The sequence below is a fragment of the Hevea brasiliensis genome, chromosome 1 (assembly GCF_030052815.1).
Source record: "Hevea brasiliensis isolate MT/VB/25A 57/8 chromosome 1, ASM3005281v1, whole genome shotgun sequence".
NCBI classification, from domain to species: Eukaryota; Viridiplantae; Streptophyta; class Magnoliopsida; order Malpighiales; family Euphorbiaceae; genus Hevea; species Hevea brasiliensis.
The window spans coordinates 5,092,498-5,117,333 of record NC_079493.1 but is presented as its reverse complement, the minus strand read 5'-3'; the positions used below and the strand labels follow the sequence as shown (position 1 = coordinate 5,117,333).

The 24,836-nt window shown below is 32.6% G+C and overlaps 3 protein-coding genes and 1 long non-coding RNA gene across 8 annotated transcripts in view; all 4 read right to left on the bottom strand.

Moving 5' to 3' along the window:
- LOC131178431 (uncharacterized) overlaps positions 1 to 8,991 on the bottom strand; it is a 31,532-nt gene extending 22,541 nt beyond the window's left edge. Inside the window, exons 1-2 of the long non-coding RNA XR_009147415.1 lie at positions 8,845 to 8,991; positions 8,389 to 8,446 (exon numbers count right to left, since the gene is read on the bottom strand). This is a non-coding gene — a long non-coding RNA (uncharacterized LOC131178431). The remainder of the gene's footprint in view (positions 1 to 8,388; positions 8,447 to 8,844) is intronic.
- Positions 50 to 3,563, bottom strand: LOC110636519 (uncharacterized). 5 transcript variants are annotated; one of them, XM_021786254.2, is made up of 6 exons: positions 3,395 to 3,563; positions 3,067 to 3,129; positions 1,203 to 2,243; positions 1,042 to 1,104; positions 762 to 960; positions 50 to 410 (listed from the first exon to the last, which is right to left on the bottom strand). In XM_021786254.2, the coding sequence occupies exons 2-6, from the start codon at positions 3,067 to 3,069 to the stop codon at positions 346 to 348; spliced, it is 1,371 nt and encodes a 456-aa protein (XP_021641946.1). In that variant the 5' UTR covers positions 3,070 to 3,129; positions 3,395 to 3,563; the 3' UTR covers positions 50 to 345. The 5 variants fall into 5 exon arrangements, with proteins under 5 accessions (XP_021641946.1, XP_021641947.1, XP_021641944.1 ...); XM_021786255.2 differs by having other exon boundaries at positions 1,042 to 1,107; positions 1,203 to 2,234; XM_021786252.2 differs by having other exon boundaries at positions 1,042 to 1,107; positions 3,395 to 3,562.
- A 3,020-nt stretch (positions 8,992 to 12,011) lies between the features above and the next one.
- LOC110636505 (xyloglucan endotransglucosylase/hydrolase protein 22) lies at positions 12,012 to 13,275 on the bottom strand. The gene is made up of 3 exons (XM_021786234.2): positions 12,960 to 13,275; positions 12,683 to 12,876; positions 12,012 to 12,589 (listed from the first exon to the last, which is right to left on the bottom strand). Exons 1-3 carry the CDS (start codon positions 13,236 to 13,238, stop codon positions 12,196 to 12,198), a joined length of 867 nt encoding a protein of 288 aa, XP_021641926.2. The 5' UTR covers positions 13,239 to 13,275; the 3' UTR covers positions 12,012 to 12,195.
- Positions 13,276 to 16,261: 2,986 nt separating this feature from the next.
- LOC110636506 (zinc finger protein ZAT12) lies at positions 16,262 to 17,216 on the bottom strand. The gene has a single exon (XM_021786236.2). It carries the CDS (start codon positions 17,013 to 17,015, stop codon positions 16,515 to 16,517), a length of 501 nt encoding a protein of 166 aa, XP_021641928.2. The 5' UTR covers positions 17,016 to 17,216; the 3' UTR covers positions 16,262 to 16,514.
- Positions 17,217 to 24,836: the final 7,620 nt, after the last annotated feature.

Below are 24,836 nucleotides of genomic sequence, written 5' to 3'. Positions count from 1 at the left end.
GCGTCCGAAGGAATCAACTTCAACCCATTTACCAGAAAAAAACATAAGGTAGCCAAAATAAACTTTACATGTTAGATTGCTGGCAGCAATTTCGTCAAACGATTTACATAGCAATTAGAACATACCTTCATCTTCTGTGGTTTTCTTTGCTATATACTAAAGCATCTCAATTACTGACTATCAGAACACTTAAGTTGTACATGAACTACATCATATTAACAAAAAGCACCATTTGGCCTGTCCCAAATAGCACTCTCTACAACACACATAATTTTTTAAGTCATACTTGTTTCTATGCACATGAAAGAGGCTATTCTATAGTACATTTCAAATAAAATTTTCCTTTTACAAATTTAATTCCTCCTTTCCATAGATACGCTGAAGCTCACGTGTTGCTGCTTGAAATGATTCTGAGAAGAAAAATGAGAAAAATATGACAGGGAGTCGAGGCACAGGTGCTATAAAGACTTAGCAAATGGCAAAAAGGTTTAAGCTTCTAAACACTCCCCTTTCCTCTAAAATAAATAATAAATAAATAAAGAATCTAGTGCAAAGGCACTTGTAAGAAATTAATAAGTTTGATGCTGCTCATGAAAAAATGTTGAAGAACATGGTTGCTACCATAATTCTCCTCTCAGAAACGTGCTAATGACTTTACCATAACTGCAAAATGGCCTTTACAAACATATGCTTCTATGCATGTTGAGTGAGTGCCCAAATCCCAAATAATTCAAATCATATAGAAGAAAACAGCTCATTACCTTTCCATGTGCGGAAGGATTTCTGATTGATAGGTGCTCCAAAAACAGTTTGAATTACATCAAATAACATGCTTTCAGGAGTGCTCCTCAATTCTTGTACAATCTGATAAATAGTCTTTCCATTATCAAAGTATATATGATTGTTTGGATGCTTAGTCTTGCAACCAGCATGGCGTTCAAACTCATATGCATTGAGCACCTAGTGCACAAATCATCAATTGGATCAGATAAGTCCAAAGAGTTTATCTAAGGTAAAGCTAAGAGCGAAAGAGTGGATCACCTTGGAGGAATTACATGATTGACAACTACAGAGATACCCAGAACCTTTTATAATGCCACGAAGCTCCTTATTACATTCAGCACATAATGTCAGTAAATAAAAAATTCAGACAAACGAATAAATGGCAAAATGAGAAAAAAAAAATACAAAAGGGTACTTACCTCCCTCGACAAAGAAACATACTTTACAGGGACCCCATCCAGCATACCAGTTGAAATCAAACTTCTGACATTTGAAGGAAAGCTGTTTGGAGCTTCTCTTCGAGTAGTTTTGACTTCTTGTTTGTTCCTGGAAACAGATTCAGGTTTTGACTTAGCTACTTGGGTGTTACTAGCAGCTGCATTGGCATTTGACATATCCAACTCTTTTTCATGAATTGCTTCAGGTGTTTGAACTAAGGATTGATTGTAGGACTGTTCATAACTGCTGATGGGCCTGCCAACAGGTATAATACCACGTGCATTATGAAATCCCCCGAAAGAAATCATATTGGCATCTTCTTTATTGTAGGTTTCACTTATAGGAATGGAATTGTCATCTGGCATGGAATTGTCATCTCCTTTTATATATGCAGTACATGTTGATACAATATGGGCATCTCTATTGTAGCTGTGACCCATTAGAGTAACATTGCCGTGCTCCTTATCATAGGCCTGCCCCATTGATATAAAACTATTTTCATTTTCCCTATTAAAGGCATGACCTGTAGAGATATCACTGTTACTCTCATTGATAAAACTGTGCCCCTTAGGATCATGCACACCATTGTTAGAATCCTTAACTTGATTGACTTTAACTTTTCTAAAACCATTGCAACTAAGACAGGCTTCCGGATCTTCCAAAGTGTGAGATATAGACAGACTAACAGATGCATTTGAGTCATCTGTTACAGGACACATGGTTCTTTCAGAAAAATCGACAGATCTTGCTGTTTCAGGTCCAAACAAATGGTAAATAAATTGATTTGGAACTGACTGAAAACCAGAGGGGTTGTCCAAAGAAGAAATATTTGCACAGGAAATTTGCGAACTTGATGTGCTGTTTGGTGTTTGCCGTGCTTGCTTCTTGTTTGGGAACAGCTCAGGTTCAGCTGCATTTACAAACCACTGATGAGATCGTTTAGGTTCAATTCTTGAAGGACTATCAAATGGGGGATCTCCATCAGCACCCTTTGCCATCCACAAACCCTTATTCTGAAAAGACTGCAAGAAATTAAATCAGATGTTGCTTCCATCAAACATTGGTGCAAAGGGATATGCAGATACACAAATAAAACTTCACAAGGACATGAGGAGGCCTTTTTTTCATAAGTGGAAAAAGAAAAAGAAAAAAATGAAACAATTCCTCAACAGGATAAAAAGGGTAACCAAATGCACTATGCATCCCACCAAAAAAAATAAAGAAAGAAAAAAGAACAAGAAAAATTCATCTTCCTCCATGACTAACATTTCTATGATGTCGGTAAATTATTATTCCAATATCTCCTAAAACTAACAAGCTTTCTCAAATTGTAAATTTTATTAACGCATCCATATGAATACAGATGACCATTTTAAAACATTATGCTACAGCAAAACCTCAATCTCAAGCAGCCAAATTCTATAACCATGATAAGTCAAAGCATTAAAAGTTCACCCACAACAATCTGGAAAGCGTAAATCTAACTAGGTGTGAACTCAAACTATAACGCCAGCAAGATGAAAATTCAACTAAATCATGGACTGATTCCCAAAATTCATATATGCCATCTTTCCAAGGAAATATAAATTTAGGAACCTAGTCAAACATTTGATCATACTAACGATCCCTTTGAAAATTAAAAAGAAGCTCCAAATTTCTACACCAGTAGCTCAGTAAATATAACACAATCAACAGCAAACATATACACAAGACACATTTTCACTGAAAATTACTCAGGAAAGTGCATAATAATAATCCTCAACGCATAGTTTTAAATAAGAAAAGTGGACCCCAGAAAAAAAAAGTGTATCTGGAAAAAGCTTCAAAGAACAATCTATAACGTACCATTTTTATTCTCCACAGTTTCTATTCCTCTATATGATAGTAGTGATCTTCAAACACTACCTGCTGCATTAGCAGATTACACAAATAATAAGAACAACTTAATTTTAACCAAAACAAAATATATCTGAATTTCCAAGAATTGCAGTCAAACTAAGCCCTAAGATCGAAACCATCGGAAATTAACCTTACAAAAACTTCTTTTTCTAAAAAAAGCAGCTTAAAATTCTTTACAATTCCAAGTTATTTCGAGTTGCAGAATGCAAGAGGTTAAAAAACGCGAAATTTAACCCTAGACATGAAGACTAAAAGGTAAAAGGATTAGCCTTACCTTTTCTGATGACCGATAAACTGAGAGGATCACCGGTAGCCGTGAGTAGAGCGGTGAATTTATCAGTCGAGCGGCACCAACGGCGAAAATTGAGCGAGAAAACAGTTGGGATATTGTGTGAGGAGCACTCGATTTTTTCCCTTGAAAAGGAATATAAAAATGGGGCAAAGCCGCACGATCAGAAATCACGGTTACATGTATCGCAACCACACACGTGTCCAACTGATGACGTATCTAGACCGTTCACGGTTTTGGTAAAGATCTAAGGAGCGCACATCCTTCTTCACCCTCCCCTTCCGTGGGGGCATGGTTTCATGGATTTTTCATTTAAGTGGTTTATAAGTTTTATCACGTTTTTATAATTAATTAATTAACTAGTAAAATTACATATTTATTATAAGCTTAATTTTAAATAAAAATTAATTTAAAATTATTATTTTGTGAATTATGATAATAAAAATATAAAAGAAATATTATCATTTATTAATAAATATAGTTAAATAAAAAATACATATTTTATTATATTAAATAAAAAATTTTCATTTAATTTGAGTTAAATGAATGGATTAAATTGAGTTGAAATTTAAAAAATTGAAAATATAAATATAAAAAAAAATGTAATTATTGATTTAGATTTGATTTCAAATTCTAATAGTTACTCTGAATATTAAAATCGGACTATCAACTCTTACTGTTGATTAAATATAACTGTTAATTTTTTTTAATTTTTATTTCTTTAAAAACATATAATTTTGATGGAAATCAAATTAACTAATTTTAATCATTCTAATTTCAAAATAAAATAATTTGCTTTCAAAATATATAATTATTGATTTATATATACAACAATTTAGCAACTCATAGTGAGATGGGCAATTTTCTACTTACAATTTATTTGGATAAAAAAAAAAATCAACCACCATGCACCTTTGAAAGTTCACTAGTAGCTCTCTATCCATCAATTTGTTTCTCACTTTAATAAAAAAAAATATATCCAGCCCATAATTTTTCAGTTTTTCACTCGCGAGAAAAATAAAGAGTACATGAGCTTTCAATCCTCGAAGCTTGTGCATTGTGAGTTTGAAACTTTGAATCAAGGAATGGACAAAGGCTATTTTTGTCGAATAATAAGAAGTTTCTCTTGCTGTTTATGAATAACTTTACGCATGCTTTGTATTATTGTTAAAATTATTATTAAAAAATTATTTTTTTATATATATTAATAAGAGTGTATTAAAAAATAATTTAAAATTATATTTGATAAATTTTAAATATAAAAATATTAAAATAATAAAATAAATTTTTAAAATTTTTTTTAATACTATTTAAAATAATATTTTTATTTAAAAAAGTAATTTTGACTTTTTTAAATTCAATTTTAAACAGATATTTTATATATAAAGTTGGTGAAAAAGCCATATCAAGTCATTCAAATCTTACTTCATATATGAATTATAAATGAATTACATAGAAGTAAAGATTTTATTAAAATTATCATAACTTTAATAGTGATTTGTTTTTATTATTAATATGTGTGTATGTATTTTATTTATTTATAAAAAAAAAGACATGTTTTATCAGTGGCAGAAACAAAAATTTAACTTAGAAAATGTCACGACCCAACATATGGGCTCGACCGGCACTAGGACCTGGGCTAACCTAAAGCTCTCGAGACCCGTAGTAAGCTTAACTATTCCTCAACCCAACTCTAAGGTCCATTTGGACTCAATTTCAAGAATTCAATCGAACAGAGTCCAGTCATAAAATAGACCTTTTTAACGGGGAGTTTTTGACTCACCCGACCTGTAAACACAATATATAGTCATTTGAGGAGCTCAGCTCACTCTCCACATACTCATAATAACATAAAGTCCAATGGGAGCTCAGCTCCCTCATCCAGTCCAACATACATGCATATAATAAGTTTACAGGTCCAACAAGACAAATATATTACAGACCCAAATCAAATAAATATTTCTAACACATGCAAAAATTCTAGGAGTTAACAGAATTATACAAATATTATAGACATTAATAGATGACCTGCGAAGAAGAAAAGCAGGTTAACCATAACAATAATCCTCCTGTAGTCTAGAAAAATAATGAACAGAAGTGAGCGTTCGACTCAGAGAGTAAAATATCAATTTTAACCATAATCTCTATAGCTATCTAAAGCTAATGCACCATGTGGAGTGAAATGTAATATCGTCATAAATTTCATACAAATTATATCAAAAAGGCAATTTGAAGCACTCACACACCCAACACTGTCAAACAATACATATATGGGAGCTGATTCCCTATACAGCCCTCTTAATCCAACCTCTGCCAGCGAAGATCTTAAGTCGGACTTTCACTTAATAAACCAATACGGGGTCCCAGCGAAGAACTCAAGCCGTGTCTACCCTGAAGGACTGGGTCCCAGCGAAGATCTCAAGCCGTGTCTAGCCGTCCTGTCCATATCCAACACTATACCACACGCACGCCAACACACACACACTGCTCTAAATCACCACAAACAACATCCATGACACTTCAACATTTATAAATGTAATGTAAAACGTGCCTAGTGTTTAACTATATAGATACATACATATAAGTGATGCATGGACATGCTTGAACATATAATAATATCGAAATTACAATTAAAATTAATATTTTACTCACATACTCAACCAAAGTCACTGTGGCGGCTGGGCGGAGGAGGAAGGCTGTCCCGGATCACCTGACAATTTTTATTATAATTATTTAATACATTTGACTCAATACAAGCTAAGAAAAAGAACAAAGATGTCCTAAATCGTGCCGAAAATCTAGTAGAGTCTCTCATATACCTAGGACCTACCCAACCTGCAAAAAGGCTTAAAACACACTTCTATATCCACAAACCATATACCCACAACTGAATCACATCACATAGCCCCTCGTGGGCCCATTCGAACAGTCATCCATCATAATTTGTAAAATTATAGTTTAATCCTCATAATTTAACCCTTTCACAAAAACTACCCAAATGAGTTCTAAAAATTATAAAACTTTGTCCCGCGGTCCTTAGCATCATTACTAAGCTAATGCAAAATGAATTAAAATTTTCTAAACTACCACAAATATTTTATGGATTTTTAATCCCATTTAAGCACTAAAAAATTAAGAAAAAGTAAGGTTCGGGTTTACCTATGCCGATTCCGACTCCTGGGACGCGCTCGGGACATCTGACAATGGTGGGGTAGCCAAAATCTCGACCCAATTCCAAGACTTTTTTCGTAGCTTGCCTGTCTGACCGGAAATTCACAGACCTGGGCAACCGTCGAATTTCCTCGAATTGAAGGTACCTATACAAAGCCCACAATACGGGGGTTAGTACATAATTTTTATGAAATTTTCTAAGCTCATTTAGTGCTCGGAAAAACACTACGAAATTTCATGAGACCCATCAAAAAATGGTGTCGGAAAATTTTGAAATTTATATTGCCGCAAAACTCTTGATGAGTGGAGCGTTTCAGTACTCTCGGTTTTTTCGTGGGGTTCACGATTTGCGAGAAATCTAGCCTAAAAGTCAAAATGGGGTCAAACTTTCCGGACAAAAATTGGACAAACCACTCGATAGATTTTGGTGTTCTTAGCGTCTATGGAAAATTCTCGAGGTGTAGATGAAGTTTGACACAAGACCTGGTTCGATTGGTGGCCAGATCGGCTGGATTTTGACAGGGAAAGTGAGGCATCGCGCGCGCTCACAGGGGAGGAGTTTGCGCACGTTTTCCGACCGTTTGGAGCTCCGGCCATCGGTGGGGAAGGGCTAGGGCGGCTAGCCGGCAAGGTGGGGAGGCGGCGGCGCGGTGCGTCTTGGGGAGGAGGGAGGAGAGAGAAAACGGGAGAGAGAGGAAGAGCGACGGGAATGCGCGGGGGAGGAGAAAAAGGAGAAGAAGGTCGGTCTGATTCGACTGGTCCGATCTTGTCACGACCCAACCTATGGGCCGGACCGGCACTAGGACCTGGGCCAGCCTAAAGCCCCCGAGGCCCGTAGTAAGCCTAACTGTTCATTAACCCAACTCCAAGGCCCATTAGGGCCCAATTTCAAGAAAACAAACGGACAGAGTCCGGCCATAAAATGGACTTTCCAACGGAGAGTTTTCGACTCACCCGACCTGTAAACACAATATACAGTCAATTGGGGAGCTCAGCTCACCCTCCACATACTCATCAACATAATAATAAATGGGAGCTTAGCTCCCTCATCCAATCCATCAAACATGCATAGCATATTAAGTTTACAGGTCCAACATGATAATAATATTACAGACCATAATCAAATAAATACTTCTAACACATGCGGAAATTCTAGGAGTAAATAAAATTACACAAATATTGATAAACAACCTGCGAAGGAGAAAAGCAGGTTAACCAAAATAAAATCCTCCTGTAGCATGAAAAAATATTGAACAGGAGTGAGCGTTCGACTCAGAGAGTAAAATATCAATTTTAACCATAATCTCTATAACTATCTAAAACTAATGCACCCTGTAGAGTGAAATGCAACATCCACATCATTTTCACATCATAACATCAAAAAGGTAATTTGGAGCACTCACGCACCCTGTAGCATCAATCATAACATATGGGAGCTGATCCCTATACGACTCTCTTAAATCCAACTGGTGCCAAGAACTCAAGCCGGACTTTCGCTTAATAAGCCAAATCGAGGGTCCCAGCGAAGAACTCAAGCCGTGACTACCCCTCGAAGGATCGGGTCCCAGCGAAGAACTCAAGCCGTGACTACCCGTCCTATCCATAGTCCACACCACATCACACGCACGCCAACGCACGCACACTGCTCCAAATTACCACAACAACATCATGGCACTTTAACATTTATCAATGCAACATAATTTGTGCCTAGAGTTTAACTACATAAATATATGCATATAAGTGATGCATGGGCATGCTTGAACATACAATAATAGTGAAATTACAATTAAAATTAATATTTTACTCACAGACTTGACGACAATCACTGTGGCGGCTGGGCGGAGGAAGAAGGTTGTCCCGGCTCACCTGACAATTTTATTACAATCATTTAATAAATTTGACTCAATACAAACAAAGAAAAAGACCAATACGTCCTAAGTCGTGCCGAAAATCCGGCAGAGTCTCCCCTATACCTAGGACCTACCCAACCTGCAAAAGGGCTCAAAACACACTTCTATATTCACAATCCATATGTCCACAACTCAATCACATCACACAATATGTAAAATTTCAATTTAGTCCTTATAATTGATCATTTTTGCAAAAACTGCTCAAATAAGCTCTAAAAATTATAAAACTCTGCCCCGCAGTCCTTAGAAATATTACTAAGCTATTGCAAAAAGAATCGTAATTTTCTAAGCTACCACGAATATTTTATGGATTTAAGCACTAGAAAATTACGAAAAAGCAAGGTTCGGGTTTACCTTTGCCGATTCCGACTTCGGGAACGCGCTCGGGATGCATGACAATGGTGGGGTAGCCAAAACCTCGATCCAATTCGGAGACTTTTCCGGTAGCTGGTCTGTCTGGCCGGATATTCACAGATCTGGACAACAGTCGAATTTCCGCGAATTGAGGATACCTACACGAAGCCCAATAATAATATATAAAAAAATCAGGGGTGTTACATTTGATCCAGTTCGATTCGATCGGTCCGATTCAAGATACAAAATTTTTGTATTTTTACTCTGCATTGGGATCGAAAACGAGGCCTAAAAATTTCGAAAAAATTCTAAAAAACTCAAAAAATTTCGTTGAATCCAAATATATTTTTAGTTTTGCCACGTGGTCTTTAAATTAATTTTTAAAAATTATCAAAATTTTATAATTTCGGAAAATTGAACCTGATTTGTAAAATCTGAAAAATTTCAAATAATTTCTTAAAATTTAAATAAAATAAAATATTAATATTTTTCCACAAAATAATAAATTTAAAAATTAGGGGTGTTACAGAAAATCTAATTTACAAATATAATTTGTTAATTAATTATATTCTATACTAGTTGGTTAGTAGAATCGTTGAATAACTATAAAATTAAAACATTTAATGAATATAGTAATAAAAATAAATAATTTAATTTTTTAAAATAAAATTAGCTTGCTAAAAATAAAATGAAATTGCTATTAATTGAAAAAATATAATAGATGTTTAATATTATAAATTACTATACTTAAAATATATAAATGGCCTAAAATTAAAAGAGCTTATCCAATTGTTAAAAGAAAAAAGTTTGTCCAATTTATTTCAAATATAATTTCTTCAAAACAATTATAAAAAGTAAATTCAATTAACATTATAGATTAAATAAAATAAATAATATGATTTTAACTTCTAATATTACTAAAGAAATGTTATTTTTCTTAACCTATTCATAAAGAAATTTTAATAAGAGAGAGATTTAAATAATAGCAATGAAATTATGAAAAAAGAAAAATTATAAGAGCTTTTTATTTAATAATCTTGTCCAATAATATAAATTTAAAGAATAAAAATTAATAATTATAGATTTATTAAAAGAAAAATATGGTAAAATATAATTAATGGAAAAGAAGTCAACAAACAATGATTGTTCGGATTTTTTTCGTTGGCAAGGAGATTTATATTTCATTAATGGTATCATTCCTTTAATAAATAATTTAATTTTTTAAATAAAATTATTGATAAATTCTTAAAATTTTTTAAAATATTTGAAGAGTTTATAGTTCCATCATAATTTGTTAAGAGTAGTAAAAAATATTAATTTCTTTGAAAAATTATCATTACACTCCCAAAAAGTTAAAATTTTAAGGGGTCAATGTAGACCTTAGCCTTAACATGGATCATGCTTGTTTACAAGTGTTATACTCCCTTCATTCATTTTTATCTATCATTTAACGTTTTTGTATAGTGATTAAAAAAATAATTAAAATACTTAAATTATAAAAAAATATTCTTTAATTTGAGTAAATTATCATTATTGGACTTAAGTGTGTTAACTCATATTTTAATAATAATAAATAATTAATGTGTTACTAATTATTTTAAAAAGTGTTTGTGACGAGTTTGCAGGTCTCCATTTTAAATATGTTAAATTGCATCAAAACAAGAGGAAGTCAAAGCAAGAAATTGAAGCAAAATTAAGGCAAAAACCGACAATGTAAATTTTCATTTTATTTATATTTAATTCTCATTTGATTAATTGTTGGCTTGAGTCTAAAGTCTTATACTTCAAAGTTTTTAATTTTACCTTTGATTTCAAAAATTAATGATCATAAGACTTAAACTAAAATTTTACATGATTTAGGATGAAAATTGTTTTGAAAATATTATTTAGTTGAGAAGTTTGTTGAATATTTTTTAACAGTTAAAATGGATTAAAAATCTGATTTTTTTTTTTTATTTAAGTTATTATTTTTGTAAAGATTCTTGAACTCAGGTTTCGAAGCACTCTCGGATTCCAAAAGTAAGTTTGAAAGAATTGCCACAGCTAACTTGAATCAAAGTTCAAATTTCCAAAATCCATTTTTCTGAAGGTTCAGATTTTGAACTCGGTATTTCAGAAGTTGTTATAACAGTTATTCAAGTGGTTTGAACAATTATTTTTGCTTGTAATACACCTTTAACACTCATTTTTACAACAACCATTTATTGAACTTTTATTATGTCCTACCTATACTCTTACGCTTTCTCTTCTTAGAACTTGAGCCAAAACATTTAATTCTTTGAAATTTTGTTTCAGTTGTAATTTTTCTTGTGTTCAGAATGAGGTTGTTGAGTGCTTTAAACTGTTTCTTACTGTTGGGAGTGATGGTAGAGCATTAATAGCTCTTTGAGTGTTAACATGCTTGTAAGAGAGCATTGGTTACTCTTAAGGAATTGTAAGAGGTTTAATTATCTCAAAAAAGATTTATAGTGGGGTAAACTCGAGAAGAGCCTAGAGGATAGTGCATATGTATGTTTGAAAAGCTGAACCTCTGCAAATCTTTTGTGCATTCATCATTGTTCCTACCCTTGTTCATCCCCTGTTGGGTTGCTTCAAGGGATAACAACCATTTATCTTATCTAATTAAAAGAGAGGAAGAAACGATAAGATAGTTCTAGAAAATTACATAAATAATTATTGTGTTCAGTAGAAATAAGGGTAAAATTAAAAAAAAAATAACACTTCTTAATTTTTTCAAAATGATAGATAATTTTAAATAAAACAACTTCTACTCCAGTAACTAGACAGATCAATTACTCATATTGTATATTTCTCACTTACAATTCAATCACATAGGAAAAAAAAAAAGGGGTTCTCTCTTCGATCATGACTCCAATAACAAATCTCACATATAATTTTTGATGTTGAATTAAAAAAAAAAAATTTGACTATGAACATTTGGATTTTATTTAATATTATTAAATTTATTCGGACTTTATTATCTTCATTTATAGCATTGTAAAAATATTTTAATGTTATTAATTTTATTTTGTAGTTTTAAATTTAGTGTATATATAGAGAAAGAGAGTTTTACAAAGTTATTTGAAAAAAAAAAATGAGCTTTATCATACATATTATGTTTTGAATTTGTAATAACTAGTTTTAGCCAAATTCGCCTGGATATCCAGTAAAGAGAACACACCAACAAAACATTTTTATTTATGGAAATTTATTTACATACATCATGGACTGCAAGAAAATCTTTTCCTCGTATTATTGGTACAATCTTGTCAGATAAAGAATGTAGAATCAAAGTTACTAGAACAAACAAAACTCTGGAGCCATTGATCCATATATCCAAGTCCTGAATTCCTAATTCTTGTTGATGACAGTGCATTCCTGAGGAAGGCCCTGAGAGAATCTCTTAGTGTCTTTACAGTAGTTGTAGATCATATAATTTTTCTGAACCCATTTTAGCTGCTTGTGACTTATGGAATCAAGCTCTTGTGAGAACCATTGGTTATTAGTGGAGTTACTGCAAGAAGGTGCTCCTTTAGACCAAATACAAGCTTTGGTTTTGAAGTTTCTGAAGGAGGCAGTGAAGGGTGCTTGTGTCCAATCTGTCTTCACAAGCCCACCTCTTGTAGCCCAGTCATCTGCATTCCATAAACTTGCATACATCCTCATTGGTTGGCTTTTTGGGTAGGGGACACCATTTGATTCCATGTTCTTGAATTCTCTAATTGGTCTACCATCAATATAGAATCTGTATAATGACAAAAACATAGCAAGTTAACACTGGCTTATTAGTCCAATGACAACGAAAGATGGGTTGGTGTGCATTGGCATATGCACTTACACGATATGCACTGGATCCCAGAGGATTGAATAGGTATGAAAATCAGCTGTTGGATCAAACCAGAGGTAGAATTGTTGCTCTCTGTTGCCTTTTCCTTGAGTGTAGACATTAGTGTGGACAATAAAAGGGTCACCGCTCAGGTTCCCCAAGAACTCAAAATCTATCTCATCCCAAGTAGACCCTTGTGAGTGGAACTGCAAGATGCAAATTTCCTTGTCTTAGGATTATATATATACATACACAAACTTTTAAACACCAGAATATCAAGAGTACTCACATAGAAGGTTGTGACAGTGCCTGCAGAGTTGCCAGGGACAAGCTTGAGTTGCATGTCGAACTTGCCAAAGAGATACTGATTCTTGGATTGGAAACCTGAACCAGAGGCTTTGTCAAGAGAAAGTGCAATGAGATTGCCATTGTCGAATGCTTTACCACGCCCATCTCCCCATGTGATATCAACATCCTGGTTAAACTTTCCAGCAACAGCTACCACAAGGGATGCCATCAGGAGCAGAGCTAGAGCTAAAGGTTTTGGTTGAGAAGGATAGGCAGCCATTGAAGAATCTTACTGCTTTTTTTTTCTTTGTTTCTTTTGACATGCAGAGATGTTTCAATTTGGTGGGTATTTATAGGGAGATTTAGCTAGGAATGTTATGTTCCTAGCAATACCGAATTTGAGGGATTGTGAAGGTATGAGAAGTAGACAGCTGGATGCCAGGTGAAAAGCACATTGAAAATGGGATTCCTTACAAAGTCCAATTAGAAGCATCTTCTGGGAGGGCATTATCCTAGGTTGACTCTACCTACCCCAGGAGCAAATTCTTGCACTCAACAAGCCTAGCTTCCTGCAAGCACCCTTTGGCTGTGTAGGCTGTAACTTGAAGGCTCCCCAGTGCAGCATGGCATTAGAAAGATCTCACTTTGTGGAGCTCTGCCCTGCTAATAATATACCATTCACTTCACAGCTCATATTTCAATTTGCAAAAAAAAAAAAAAAAAAAAAAAAAAATTTATTCAATTGAATTAGAATCTGAATCATCTCTTGCTTCTACTAAAGCAACATGCCTCCTCACACTTTGTTCCATTTGTTACTTTTACTGTTAAATTCAAAGAGAATGTTGATCAAATTACATTTTAAATCATTTTAATTTAAATTTCTATAAGTGATCAAATTATTTTATATAAATTAATTAATTTAATATTACAATTAACTATTTATATATTATTCTTTTACTTTATATTATTTGGATGTAGGATTTCTAACATGCACTCTTAAGTTGGTCTTTTCTTTTAAAATAATTTTTTTAATTAAATGCACATAAAAAATACTATTACTGTTAATTTTACTATTTAGCCTTAGCAGTTTGGTGAAATTAATAAATAAGTACTTATATATATATATATTTAAAAAATTCATGGAAAAGTTTTTTAAAAAAAATGTTGATGCAAGAAAAGGGAAAAATATTTATAGAAAAAATTTATTTTTTTTAAAAAAATATTTTTAAAAAACTATTTATATGAACAACATTTTTCAAAAAATTTCTAAGAGAAAAAATTTTCAGTATTTAAAAGTTTTACAATTGAGTTTGCATATTTATAAGAGGATTTTATTTAAAAGAAATAACTTTGTCATGAAAAAAGTTCTTGGAAAATTGTTTTTCTTTTCAAAAGTTCTCGAAAAGACATTTGCGAAAAAAATCATAGAAAAAAAAATTCTTCTTAATAAAAATTATTTATTAAATTTTATAATATTTTAAACTTTTGACTATTTTGATTAAGGAAAAAAAAAATTAAAGTGTTAAAAAGAAATCAAATGTGATAGATTAGTAATTTGATTTTTTAAAAGCATAGAAATTAATCCATTAATTTTTTTAAATTTCCTGAAAAGAAAAGGCATGTCCTTTTCAATTTTTTTTTTAATTTATACTCGTTTTAGCATGGCCACTTTATCATAGACTCAAATTATACACCTTTTCGTATGTTTGTATTTTGAGTCTATAATAAACTCGATTTATGTAAGAATTTTAATAACAAAACAATAGAATATGAACAAATATGCTAAAATTTTGAAATTTAGAATTTGTTGATTATAATTTTTTGAAACCCACTACGAACGCGCTTACTTCTTGTTAAAGACTGTCGTTAAGGGCCGAATGGTGGTGCCAAGTGCTCTGTTGCTGTAAGGTAATAGCAGTCTGAGCGTTGGGATTCAAAGTAGAAACTGGACAAAGAGGGAGAAAGAATGCGAGGAGTCAACTGTCAAGGAAAGAGATGAGAGAGGGGTTTATTTGCAGGAAGCCTAGGTTTATTTGCATGTCACTTTCTGAGAAAGAAGAAGGAGAAAGAGAAAGAAGAAGAGGCGATCATAAAGGGAAAGGCAGAGAGCAAAGAAAATTAGAGATTTTGCATAAAAAGAAAGGCAAAACGACGTAACATAGCTAGAATGGGTAGAAAATTTTAGTGAGTTGTTTTTTTTTTATTATTAAATTAACTTATTTTTTAAAAATATTAAACAAAATTGAAATGAAAAATTGAATTACAATGGTTGGTTTCATTTTTAAATTAAAATTGATTTTCACTTAAAGAGTTGGAAAGGAATGGCAACAAACAAGAATGCGAATTTGATTAATATTTTTAAAATTTAAACTCGTCTAAAATTTGATTAAAATTTATTTAAAATTATTTGAATTTATTTCAAATTTAATTATTATTATTTATATGTTTAATTTTATATATTTTAATTAATAATTTATATAAAAATTATTTTTATTAATAGTTTATATTTTAAAATTTTAATAATTTTATAAAATATTTAAATTTTATTTTATATAAAATAAAATGTATAAATATTATTTAAAAATCTTATATTTTATATTTAATTAAGTGTCTACATATAAGCGGGTGTAATAGATGCTGAATATTAAAAACTTGAATCCGACCCAAATTCGTTACAAATATTATTTTTTTAAATTTAAATTTATTTTAAATTCAATTATATAATATTTAAATTTATTCTATTAGAATTTGATCGGATCAAATATCTATAAAAACTTTATCGATTACCATTCATAATTGAAATATTTTTATGATAAAAATATATACGTCTCAAAATATTTTATAAGAACGTCTCCACAAAATGGATCCGTTTCAATAATTGCAAAGGAAAAAATTCTATGCATTGACTGTTGGATATCAAGACCACACATAAACAACACGAGATTAAAAAATACACAATGATCTTGATGTAAAAAATAATTTTATTTTTTATATTTAAGAAAATTTCAATCGATTTTCATTTTTTATAAGGTGATTTTATTATATGCTAATCTTTTATTATTAATATTTTGTATTCTGTCTGATCATTGGTTAGGATGGATATATTCTGTTAAATTTTTCTAAATTTTTTTAATAATTTATAAGTTAAAAAAAAAAAAATCAACCCGTTTAGCATTCTGAATCGAACTAGCCGCTGCTTAGCCCGAATTGAAATTGAAAATGTCTCCCGTCAACCTAAACCAGAATCAAAAACCTCCTAAACCAAAACCGTTAAGAACAAGCTATCCTCTCTAAATTCCACAATTCAAAATCATCAATTCTGCCCGCCTGTGGCCATAATTCCATATACCAAATCTAACCAACTACAAGTTGGCAAAATAATACAAAACTATGAGATCAAACAAGAAGAAGAAACGAAAGCTATAAACTAACGTAGATTAAAAATAAGAAAAACCTGCAAAAGACCCTAATTTGTGTATAGAAATGAATGAACAAATCGGGATACAAAAAATCTTTAATTAATACAAAATTCTATGTCCAAAGTCCTAATAATTAGTTAAATATAACAATTCAAAACAGGAGTCTTCACTATCTTGCCCAATTGCAGTGTCAGGTCATTCTCCATTGGCGTCAGGTTCAAATCCAAAGAGAAAACTCTCTTACTTGTGGATTTCTTCATAACTGGCAGCGGTAACAGAGGCCGAGTCACTAATCCATCACCCATATTGTTATTTCCTCCTCTGTGCCTCCTCATATGACCCCCTAGAGCTTGTCCGATGGGAAACTCAAGGCCACATATGGGGCACTCATGGGTTTTTGGCTTTGGAGGCGAACTGGGTAGTTTTAGAAAGTCATCTCCAACGAGTTTTGGTTTCTTGTGACTTGCACGGTGACCACCCAAGGCTTGAAATGATGCGAATTTCCTATTACACGTCTTGCATGTAAAGAAACGACCATCGGGTGCTTCAGTTTGGCCAACTTTAGAAAGAAGCATCAAGCAATTCACCATGTCCCTGGCTGACTCAAATCCTGCAGCTTCTTCTCTACCTCTCTTCATTTCCTACCAACAAAAGAAATTTAAGCAAATAATGTGAAAGTGAATGTTTTGAATCGGAGATGGGAAAGAGCAAATGGGAGTTGGTGTGTTTATATAGAGGATTTCCAATGGGAGTTGGTGTGTTTATATAGAGGATTTCCTTTTCGAGATAATGGCGGTGACTAGTGCAGTGACGTATTTGAAGTGGCAGATTTGCCCTTTGCTTCGTGTGGTTCAAGGAATTGAGATTTGATGGCAGTTGGTGTAAATTAGTAGGATGTTGATGAGTAGATTTTAGCCGCCGTAGTTGTTACGTCTACGTGAACGCGTTGCTGAACAATGACCTGGCAATTGTCCTTTGGGGTGAGCCAGTGTGAGTCTTCCTTGTATCTTGACTATTCTCGAATCTTATACTATCATGAGTAGACTTCTGCCTTCATTCCCAAGCGTGTACACTAGGCGCGTGGATCGGTTTCCATGTACTTACGAAACAAGGACTAGGAGGACAAGGACTAGGAGTTTTCATCCTCCAAAAAAACAGAAATATTGATTTTTAAAATAATTATATTTATTACAATAATCACCTAAGTGATAAATTAAAACTATTTATGTGATATATTTTTTGAAATTTTAATATATCAGAAAAATAAATTTAAATTTTTTTTAACTTAAATTCTTTATTAATATTTGAGATTTGAATCTTAAAAATTTTATTATTAATTATAATTAAAATAATAAAGAAATTACTAATTCAAGATAATTTAAGGTTGATTATTACAACATAAAAATTTTTATAATAAAATTTTTACTAAAAAATAAATGTCACAATTTGATTTTTTAATTTTTTAATAAAATAAATACTTCATCACAAATTATGATAAAATCACGGCTACAACTATGCCAGAGAAAAATAAATAAACAGAAAAACAATTCACTTTGACAAGACAAGTAGGAAAAAGGTTTAAAGTGTGATTGGGAGACAGATGCTTGGAAAACGCGTGGACGGTTGATAACCTGATGAAGAGTATTAAAGGCAAAGTGAGAAAGCGAAGCAAGTTTCCTGAAACGAAAGGGTGGAGAAAGATAATAGATGAGAATGAGAAAGCAAAGAAAACGTGGAGGACAAGTAGCAAAGTGGCGTCTTACTTGTAAATCAACGCGGTCCATTTACTTAATTGTAAGCTTCCTCTTTTCACACTCTTCGCTTCCATAACTATCATTTATCAATCCTCAATTATCATCTTTTCTATATTATAATTCTTTTTTCCAAATATGTGTGCCTTTCTGCCATAATTTCACACTACTTAATTATCAACTCAAATCTTGTGGTTTATGATGTTATTTTTATTATTTATTTTTTTTTATTTTTAATAAAATAATAATAATAATAATAATAATAATAATAATAATATATAAATCAGGAATAACCTAAACGAGCCTTTCTATATTTCAGTGTGAATATTTTTAATTTGAGTCTTCACATTTATCTTTTTTTTTTTTAGATTATTCACCATAATAGTAAGAAAATAAAAGAGTTATCTCAAGATGTATAGTCTATCATTTGTAACCAACCCATTATGTCTCTATTAAATAATAATAATAACAACAACAATAATAATAATATATTATCTTTATTCATTTGAGTCTGAAGGTCCAACTTAAAATTTTACAATTTTATAAATAATTACAATAATGTCTTAAATCTTAATTGATTTTATGTTTTCAGGGGAAAGGGAGATATTACAGAAGATTAGCCAAGTTGACAATTAAGAACATCAGCAACGGAAACCAAGGCAATAAGGTGGGAGCTCATCCATTCACAAGCAAGTATCAATAACAAAAACAGAAAAATTTACTAAAGAGTGAGCAACTTAGGGCACGTTTAGTATTGCTGTTGAGACTGCTGTTGAGAAAATTACTTTTTAAAATATATTAGTTAAAGAGTGTTAAAAAATAATTAAAAATTAAATTTGATCAGTTTTAGTCATAAGAATATTAAAATAACAAAATAACTGTTCAAACTACTTTTCTCAACAGTATTTAAAATAAAGCTTTTATTCAGAAAAACAGTTTCAGGTTTTGAAACTCAATGCCAAATAGGGCTTTAATTACTTCACTACACGTGGAACAAAGTTAAAAGACGAACTTGGAAAAAAAATGAAGAGATGGATTAAGTGTCCTAAACAACAAAGCTTCCATATGGCATTTGTAGTCTCCTTCCACATTAATGGACAAGATATATACCCGCATCGCTTGTTGCCTGAAGGCCAAAAATAACGGCTTGAGCTTCAGCCATGAGAACTGAGTAGTAAGAATTTAGCTTGCAGACACCAGGTGTCATCACCTCTCTATTGTTGCGAGCTACAGAATCCACATCACAAGTACCATCATGAACACAAGCAACATCTACTTTAATATCCATAATTGATATAGGGGCGATGAGGTAATAATTGATGTGTAGGCTTTTGGCTGAGAGGTGAAATCACGGCTATGAACTGTATGCTGATAGAACGTGGTCCACAACGAGGTCCTTAACCAAAAAAAATAGGGGTTTTAGTGATGCATTTAACTCCATCGCCAATGGTGAAGGATTAGCAAGGGAAATAGAGAATTTTTTTTTTTTTTGGTGACGAATCAGCGATAGATCAATTAGCGACTGAAATATTTTGTTTTCAATCGCTAATCAAGCTACTGGCAATGGATTAATTCTGCCGTGAATGTGACGTTGTATAAAAACTCTTGCTTTGTACCTAACCCTAAAAGCTAAAATCAATTCTCATTCTTACTTTTACTCTCGCCATCTCACAACCTTGCCCCTCTTTCTCTTATCGTCTCGTGCCCTCACCTCTCTCTCTCTCTCATCATTTTCACTCTTTCTCACTACAAAAAATGTTAGATTTAACAATGATTTTTATTATCAAATGTATAAAATTTGCTATCATAAATTATGACAATAATATATGAATATGTTACTGCTATAAAATTGTGGCCGTATGTATTTTACAACAAAATTATTATGGTTGTTGCAAAAAAAAAGTTATTGATAGCAACAATTATTGCTATAAAATTTTTTTAATGATAACAACTATTGTTTCTATATTTTTTTTAATGTAACATTAGCAACAATTATTCATGTTATTACTGTATATTAACTTTATATAGGCAACAAAATTAATATTGTTGTAAAATTTTTGCTGTTAATTCAAATATTTGTTGTAGTGTCTCCTCCTCAACTCACCTTACTAGTTACTGCCACCACCACCATTTATTACTCTCCAATTTTGCCAATTTCTTATCAAATCTCACTTTGTGCCCTAATTTCTCATATCCATTTCACTCTACGATCCATTTCTTGTTTCTATTTCACTTTGAGAGTTACTTGTACTATTTGCTATTAAAGAATCCCTTGCATTTTATTTTGTTTGCCATGGGTCTTTTCATTTTCTCTCTCAATTCAATGTTTAGTTGTTATTCGTATTCCCAATCTTTAATTTGTTTTTATATTTCAATAACTTTAAATATCACTCAAGACATTAAGATGAAAGAGTTCCCATCTTACACCAACTCTATCACCTCCTCTTTCCCATCCACCCTCATCTGTAAGCCTATTTATGGGTTTTCTTCAATTTTTTAAAAATTCTTCACTTGATCTCTGAGACTAAGTATGTGGATTTTTTCCCTATTTTTTGTGTATTGAAAGGAGATTGCCTTATTGATTAAGACTTGTGCCACAGCCCGAGAGGCATGGTGAATAGTGCAAACCATGCGCCTGATGACAATGGGCGTAAGTTGAAAGCGCAAAGCTTAAGTACTCTTTAACTTCCTTAGTCTTACTCTAGGATTTGAGCCTGATAATCAGGTACCCTCCTATCCTCCCAAGGTAATACTATTGCTAACTCGTTTGAGTTTTGAGCTCTCTTAATATTCATTTATACTCTTTTCAGATTATTTAATCTATTTGATACATGCTCATGCATGGATAATATCTTTGGTTTTATGATAAAATTGGTAATGTTGAATACTAAGAAGCAGATATCATGGGCTGAAGAAGTAAATGGGTTGTAGCATGGGCTGAAGATATAAGAACATAGGTTGAAGATGAATAAACCCAATCCACATATTTTCTCCTTTAGGTAACAGATTTTAGAGGAGAAAGGAGGAGATTCTCGTGCTCCAGCTCAGCTCCCAGGTTTTAACAAATTTGTTAGAGGTTTTCTTGATCCTGTAAATAAGGTAGGGTAGAATAGGAAATTGCTTTTATTCTAGATTATTCTTTGTAAATATATATAAACACATTATTCCATTAATAAAAAAAGTAGCTTCTTTTGCTCAAATTTACAAATTAGTAGCTAAAATTTTCATGGTATCAGAGCACAACCTGTGCTACTGATATACTGTTCTTTTCTATAACAAGTCTTCTTGAAAATGGATGAAGTAATAGCAAAAACCACTACTGCTACTGGTAACACTTCTGCAACACATGCTGCTGCTGCTGGTGGGAATCATATCCTCCACTTGCATAGCTCTGATCACCTGGGAATGATGCTGGTGAGTTCACCACTCATAGGAAAGAACTACCTATCATGGAGTAGATCCATCGTGCTAGCTTTAAGGGCCAAGGACAAGTTGGGATTTATAGATGGAAGTTATGAAGCTCCTGCTGCAGATGCAATAAATATGGAAAAATGGAGAAAGGTGGACAGCATGGTCACATCCTAGATTCTAAACTCTCTCTCAAAAGAGCTAGTGCATGCTTTCATTTATGCAATATCTTCAAAGAACCTGTGGGAAGAGATCAAAGAAAAATTTGGAGAGAGCAATGGACCTCTCCTATATCAGCTTAAGAGGGAGATAAGTACCCTGACTCAAACTAATGCTTATGTTTTAGTTTATTTCACTAAACTCAAAAAATTATGGGATGAATTGGCTTGCCTTAAGCCACTGCCAGTGTGTGAATGTGGTGTAGCCAAACAGATAGATGAAATTAATAATGAGGCTAAGGTAATGCAGTTTTTAATAGGGTTGAATGAAATATATGATCATGCTAGAAACCAGATTCTCTTAATGGATTCGTTGCCTAGTATAAACAAGGCATATTCTATGGTGCTTAGGGTGGAAAAACAGAGGGAGGTTCACACTGATGTAATTGAGGAATTCAATTCAGCAATGGTTGTCAAAGGAAAATTTTAGAAAGATAAAGTTCAGGGGAAGAAAAAGGAGTTTGGGAAAAGGGACACTAGAACATGTGACCACTGTAATACAAGTGGACACACTAGAGATACATGCTTCAAGCTACATGGGTATCCAGAATGGTTCACTAAATTGAAACAAAAAAAGAGAAAGGCCAAAGCAAATTTAGCAGCCAATTTGTATGAGGAAATACTTGAGTATGATGGCAAGTCAGATTATAAAAAGGAGGCAGCAGGAGTTGATTGGGCACATATGATTCAGCTGGAGATTGCCAAATATATGCAGAACCAGAATCCTACAACAAATGAGGCAAGCTGTGTCAATTACACAGGCTTTGCAGGTAAGAAACTAACTTACTACTCTTTTACCAAACATGGTGAGAACAAAGGGATATGGATAGTAGACTCAGGAGCCTCCACACATGTGTCATGATTTTTCACTTTTTCAAAACCCTAGAAATTTGAATGACCAATGTTTTATTACCCTGCCTGATGGAAATACCAAACCTATAAAACACAGTGGAAATATTTTCATAAAACCACATTTGCATCTCCATAATGTTCTTCATACACCCAATTTTAAATATAACTTAATGTCAGTTAGTGCTCTTACCAAAACTTCAAATATATTTGTCAAATTCTTTGTTGACCATTGTCTCCTGCAGGACCCAGTGACTGAGGAAGTAATAGCAAAGGGAGAATTGTAGGGAGGATTATATATAATAAGAGCAAACATATGTAATCCAGAAATCTTTAAAGAAAATTGTACCCCTGCTTCTAGAATCAAACATATTCAGACTAAATATCATAAGAATGAAGTTCATCAGTCCTTTGCATATTCTGATTCTTATGAGTTGTGGCATTATAGATTAGGGCACATATCTGATACCAAGTTGTCTCACATCACCTCTATTACACTGAAAAACAAAAATCATGAAATATGTGAAGTACCACATCTGTTTTTGATTTAATTCACATTGATTTATGCGAACCATATCAAGAACATTCAATTTCACATTCAAAGTATGTTCTTACTATTGTTGATGATTTTTCAAGAGTCACATAGATATATTTTCTACATGATAAAACTAGAGTTTATAGTACACTACTTGAGTTTTTAAACATAATTCAAAATCAATTTCAAAAACAAGTTAAAGCAGTAAGATCAGATAATGGGAAAGAGTTTATCAACCAACACTTTTCTAATCCAAGGGAATTTTGCATCAGAAAACTTATCCATACTCTCCACAACAAAATGGGATTGTAGAGAGGAAACATAAACATTTGTTGCAAGTGGCAAGGGCTTTAATGTTTGCATCAAAAGTGCCAAAATATTTTTGGGGAGAAAGCATTTTAACAGCAACATATCTCATTAATAGGATGCCCAACACAGTTTTAAATTGGAAGGCCCCCTATGAAATTTTGTTTAACAAAATGCCATATTACAGTTACCTCAAAGTTTTTGGTAGCTTATGTTATGCTACTAATACAAGTCCACATAAACATAAGTTTGAACAAAGGGCTTTCAAATGCATTTTTATAGGTTATGCATCAGGTTTTGAAGCCTACAAGTTATATGACTTGCATAATCAGAAAGTTATAATTTGTAGGGATGTGGTATTTTATGAAAAATGTTTTCCCTACTCAAGTGGACACACTACACAAGTGGATAGTAGTGTCATTCCTTTAGCTATTCCTGACACAGAACAAAATCATGATTTACCTTCTGATCCAGTTCATTCACATGATTTACCCATCAGCAACACACCATCTATCACAAATACCAATCCTATTTCCACACCCTGTACAAGTCATACACAATCATCAATCAACCCTGTACCTGTTAGAAGAAGCACAAGGGTATCATCAAGACCTCAATGGTTAAATGATTTTGTGGCATAAGTTAGTAAAGACAATCCTACTGCAACTTCATTTGCTAGTACTTCCAAAGAACTTGCAGGTACCTATCATTTCTCTCACACTTCATTTTCTGTTTCTCCACTATTATATAATCATGACTACATTCAATTCACGACAAATGTCCATTGTTTGTGAATCACAATCTTACCATCAAGCTAAGGAGGACAGTAACTGGAATCTAGCCATGAAAGATGAATTGGAGGCTCTAGAAAAGAACAAAACATGGGTCCTCACTAACCTCCCTCAAGGCAAGAAGGCAATAGCCTCAAAATGGGTATATAGAATCAAATACAGACCCGATGGTACAGTTGACTAATACAAGGCTAGACTAGTTGCTAAGGGGTACAACCAGCTAGTTGGAATTGATTACCATGACAATTTCTCACTTGTAGCTAAGTTAGTTACTGTGAGATTATTTTTAGCTATAACTACAAAGTTCAATTCGCTAATTCATCAACTTGACATAAACAATGCATATTTACATGGCTATTTGGATGAAGATGTTTATATGAAACCTCCAAAAAGTTACACAAAACCTATTCCAGGTCAAGTATGTTAGTTAGTCAGAAGTCTTTATGGCCTTAAACAGGCAGGGAGGCAATGGAACAAGGAATTGACAAACAAGTTACATATTTTTAGGTTTCACCAATCTGTTTTTGATCACTGCCTCTTTACTAAAGGGTTTGGTCCCAATTTTATCTCACTAATTGTCTACGTAGATTATTTATTAATT

Coding starts and splice junctions, on each gene's coding strand:
- LOC110636519 (XM_021786252.2), bottom strand. Junction 961..1,041: donor AATCATGTAATTCCTCCAAG/GTGATCCACTCT, acceptor TTTGTGCACTAG/GTGCTCAATGCATATGAGTT. Junction 411..761: donor ATCCTTCCGCACATGGAAAG/GTAATGAGCTGT, acceptor TTTTCTTCTCAG/AATCATTTCAAGCAGCAACA.
- LOC110636505 (XM_021786234.2), bottom strand. CDS start 13,238: ATGGCTGCCTATCCTTCTCAACCAAAACCTTTAGCTCTAGCTCTGCTC. Junction 12,877..12,959: donor GCACTGTCACAACCTTCTAT/GTGAGTACTCTT, acceptor TGCATCTTGCAG/TTCCACTCACAAGGGTCTAC. Junction 12,590..12,682: donor TGGGATCCAGTGCATATCGT/GTAAGTGCATAT, acceptor GTCATTATACAG/ATTCTATATTGATGGTAGAC.
- LOC110636506 (XM_021786236.2), bottom strand. CDS start 17,015: ATGAAGAGAGGTAGAGAAGAAGCTGCAGGATTTGAGTCAGCCAGGGAC.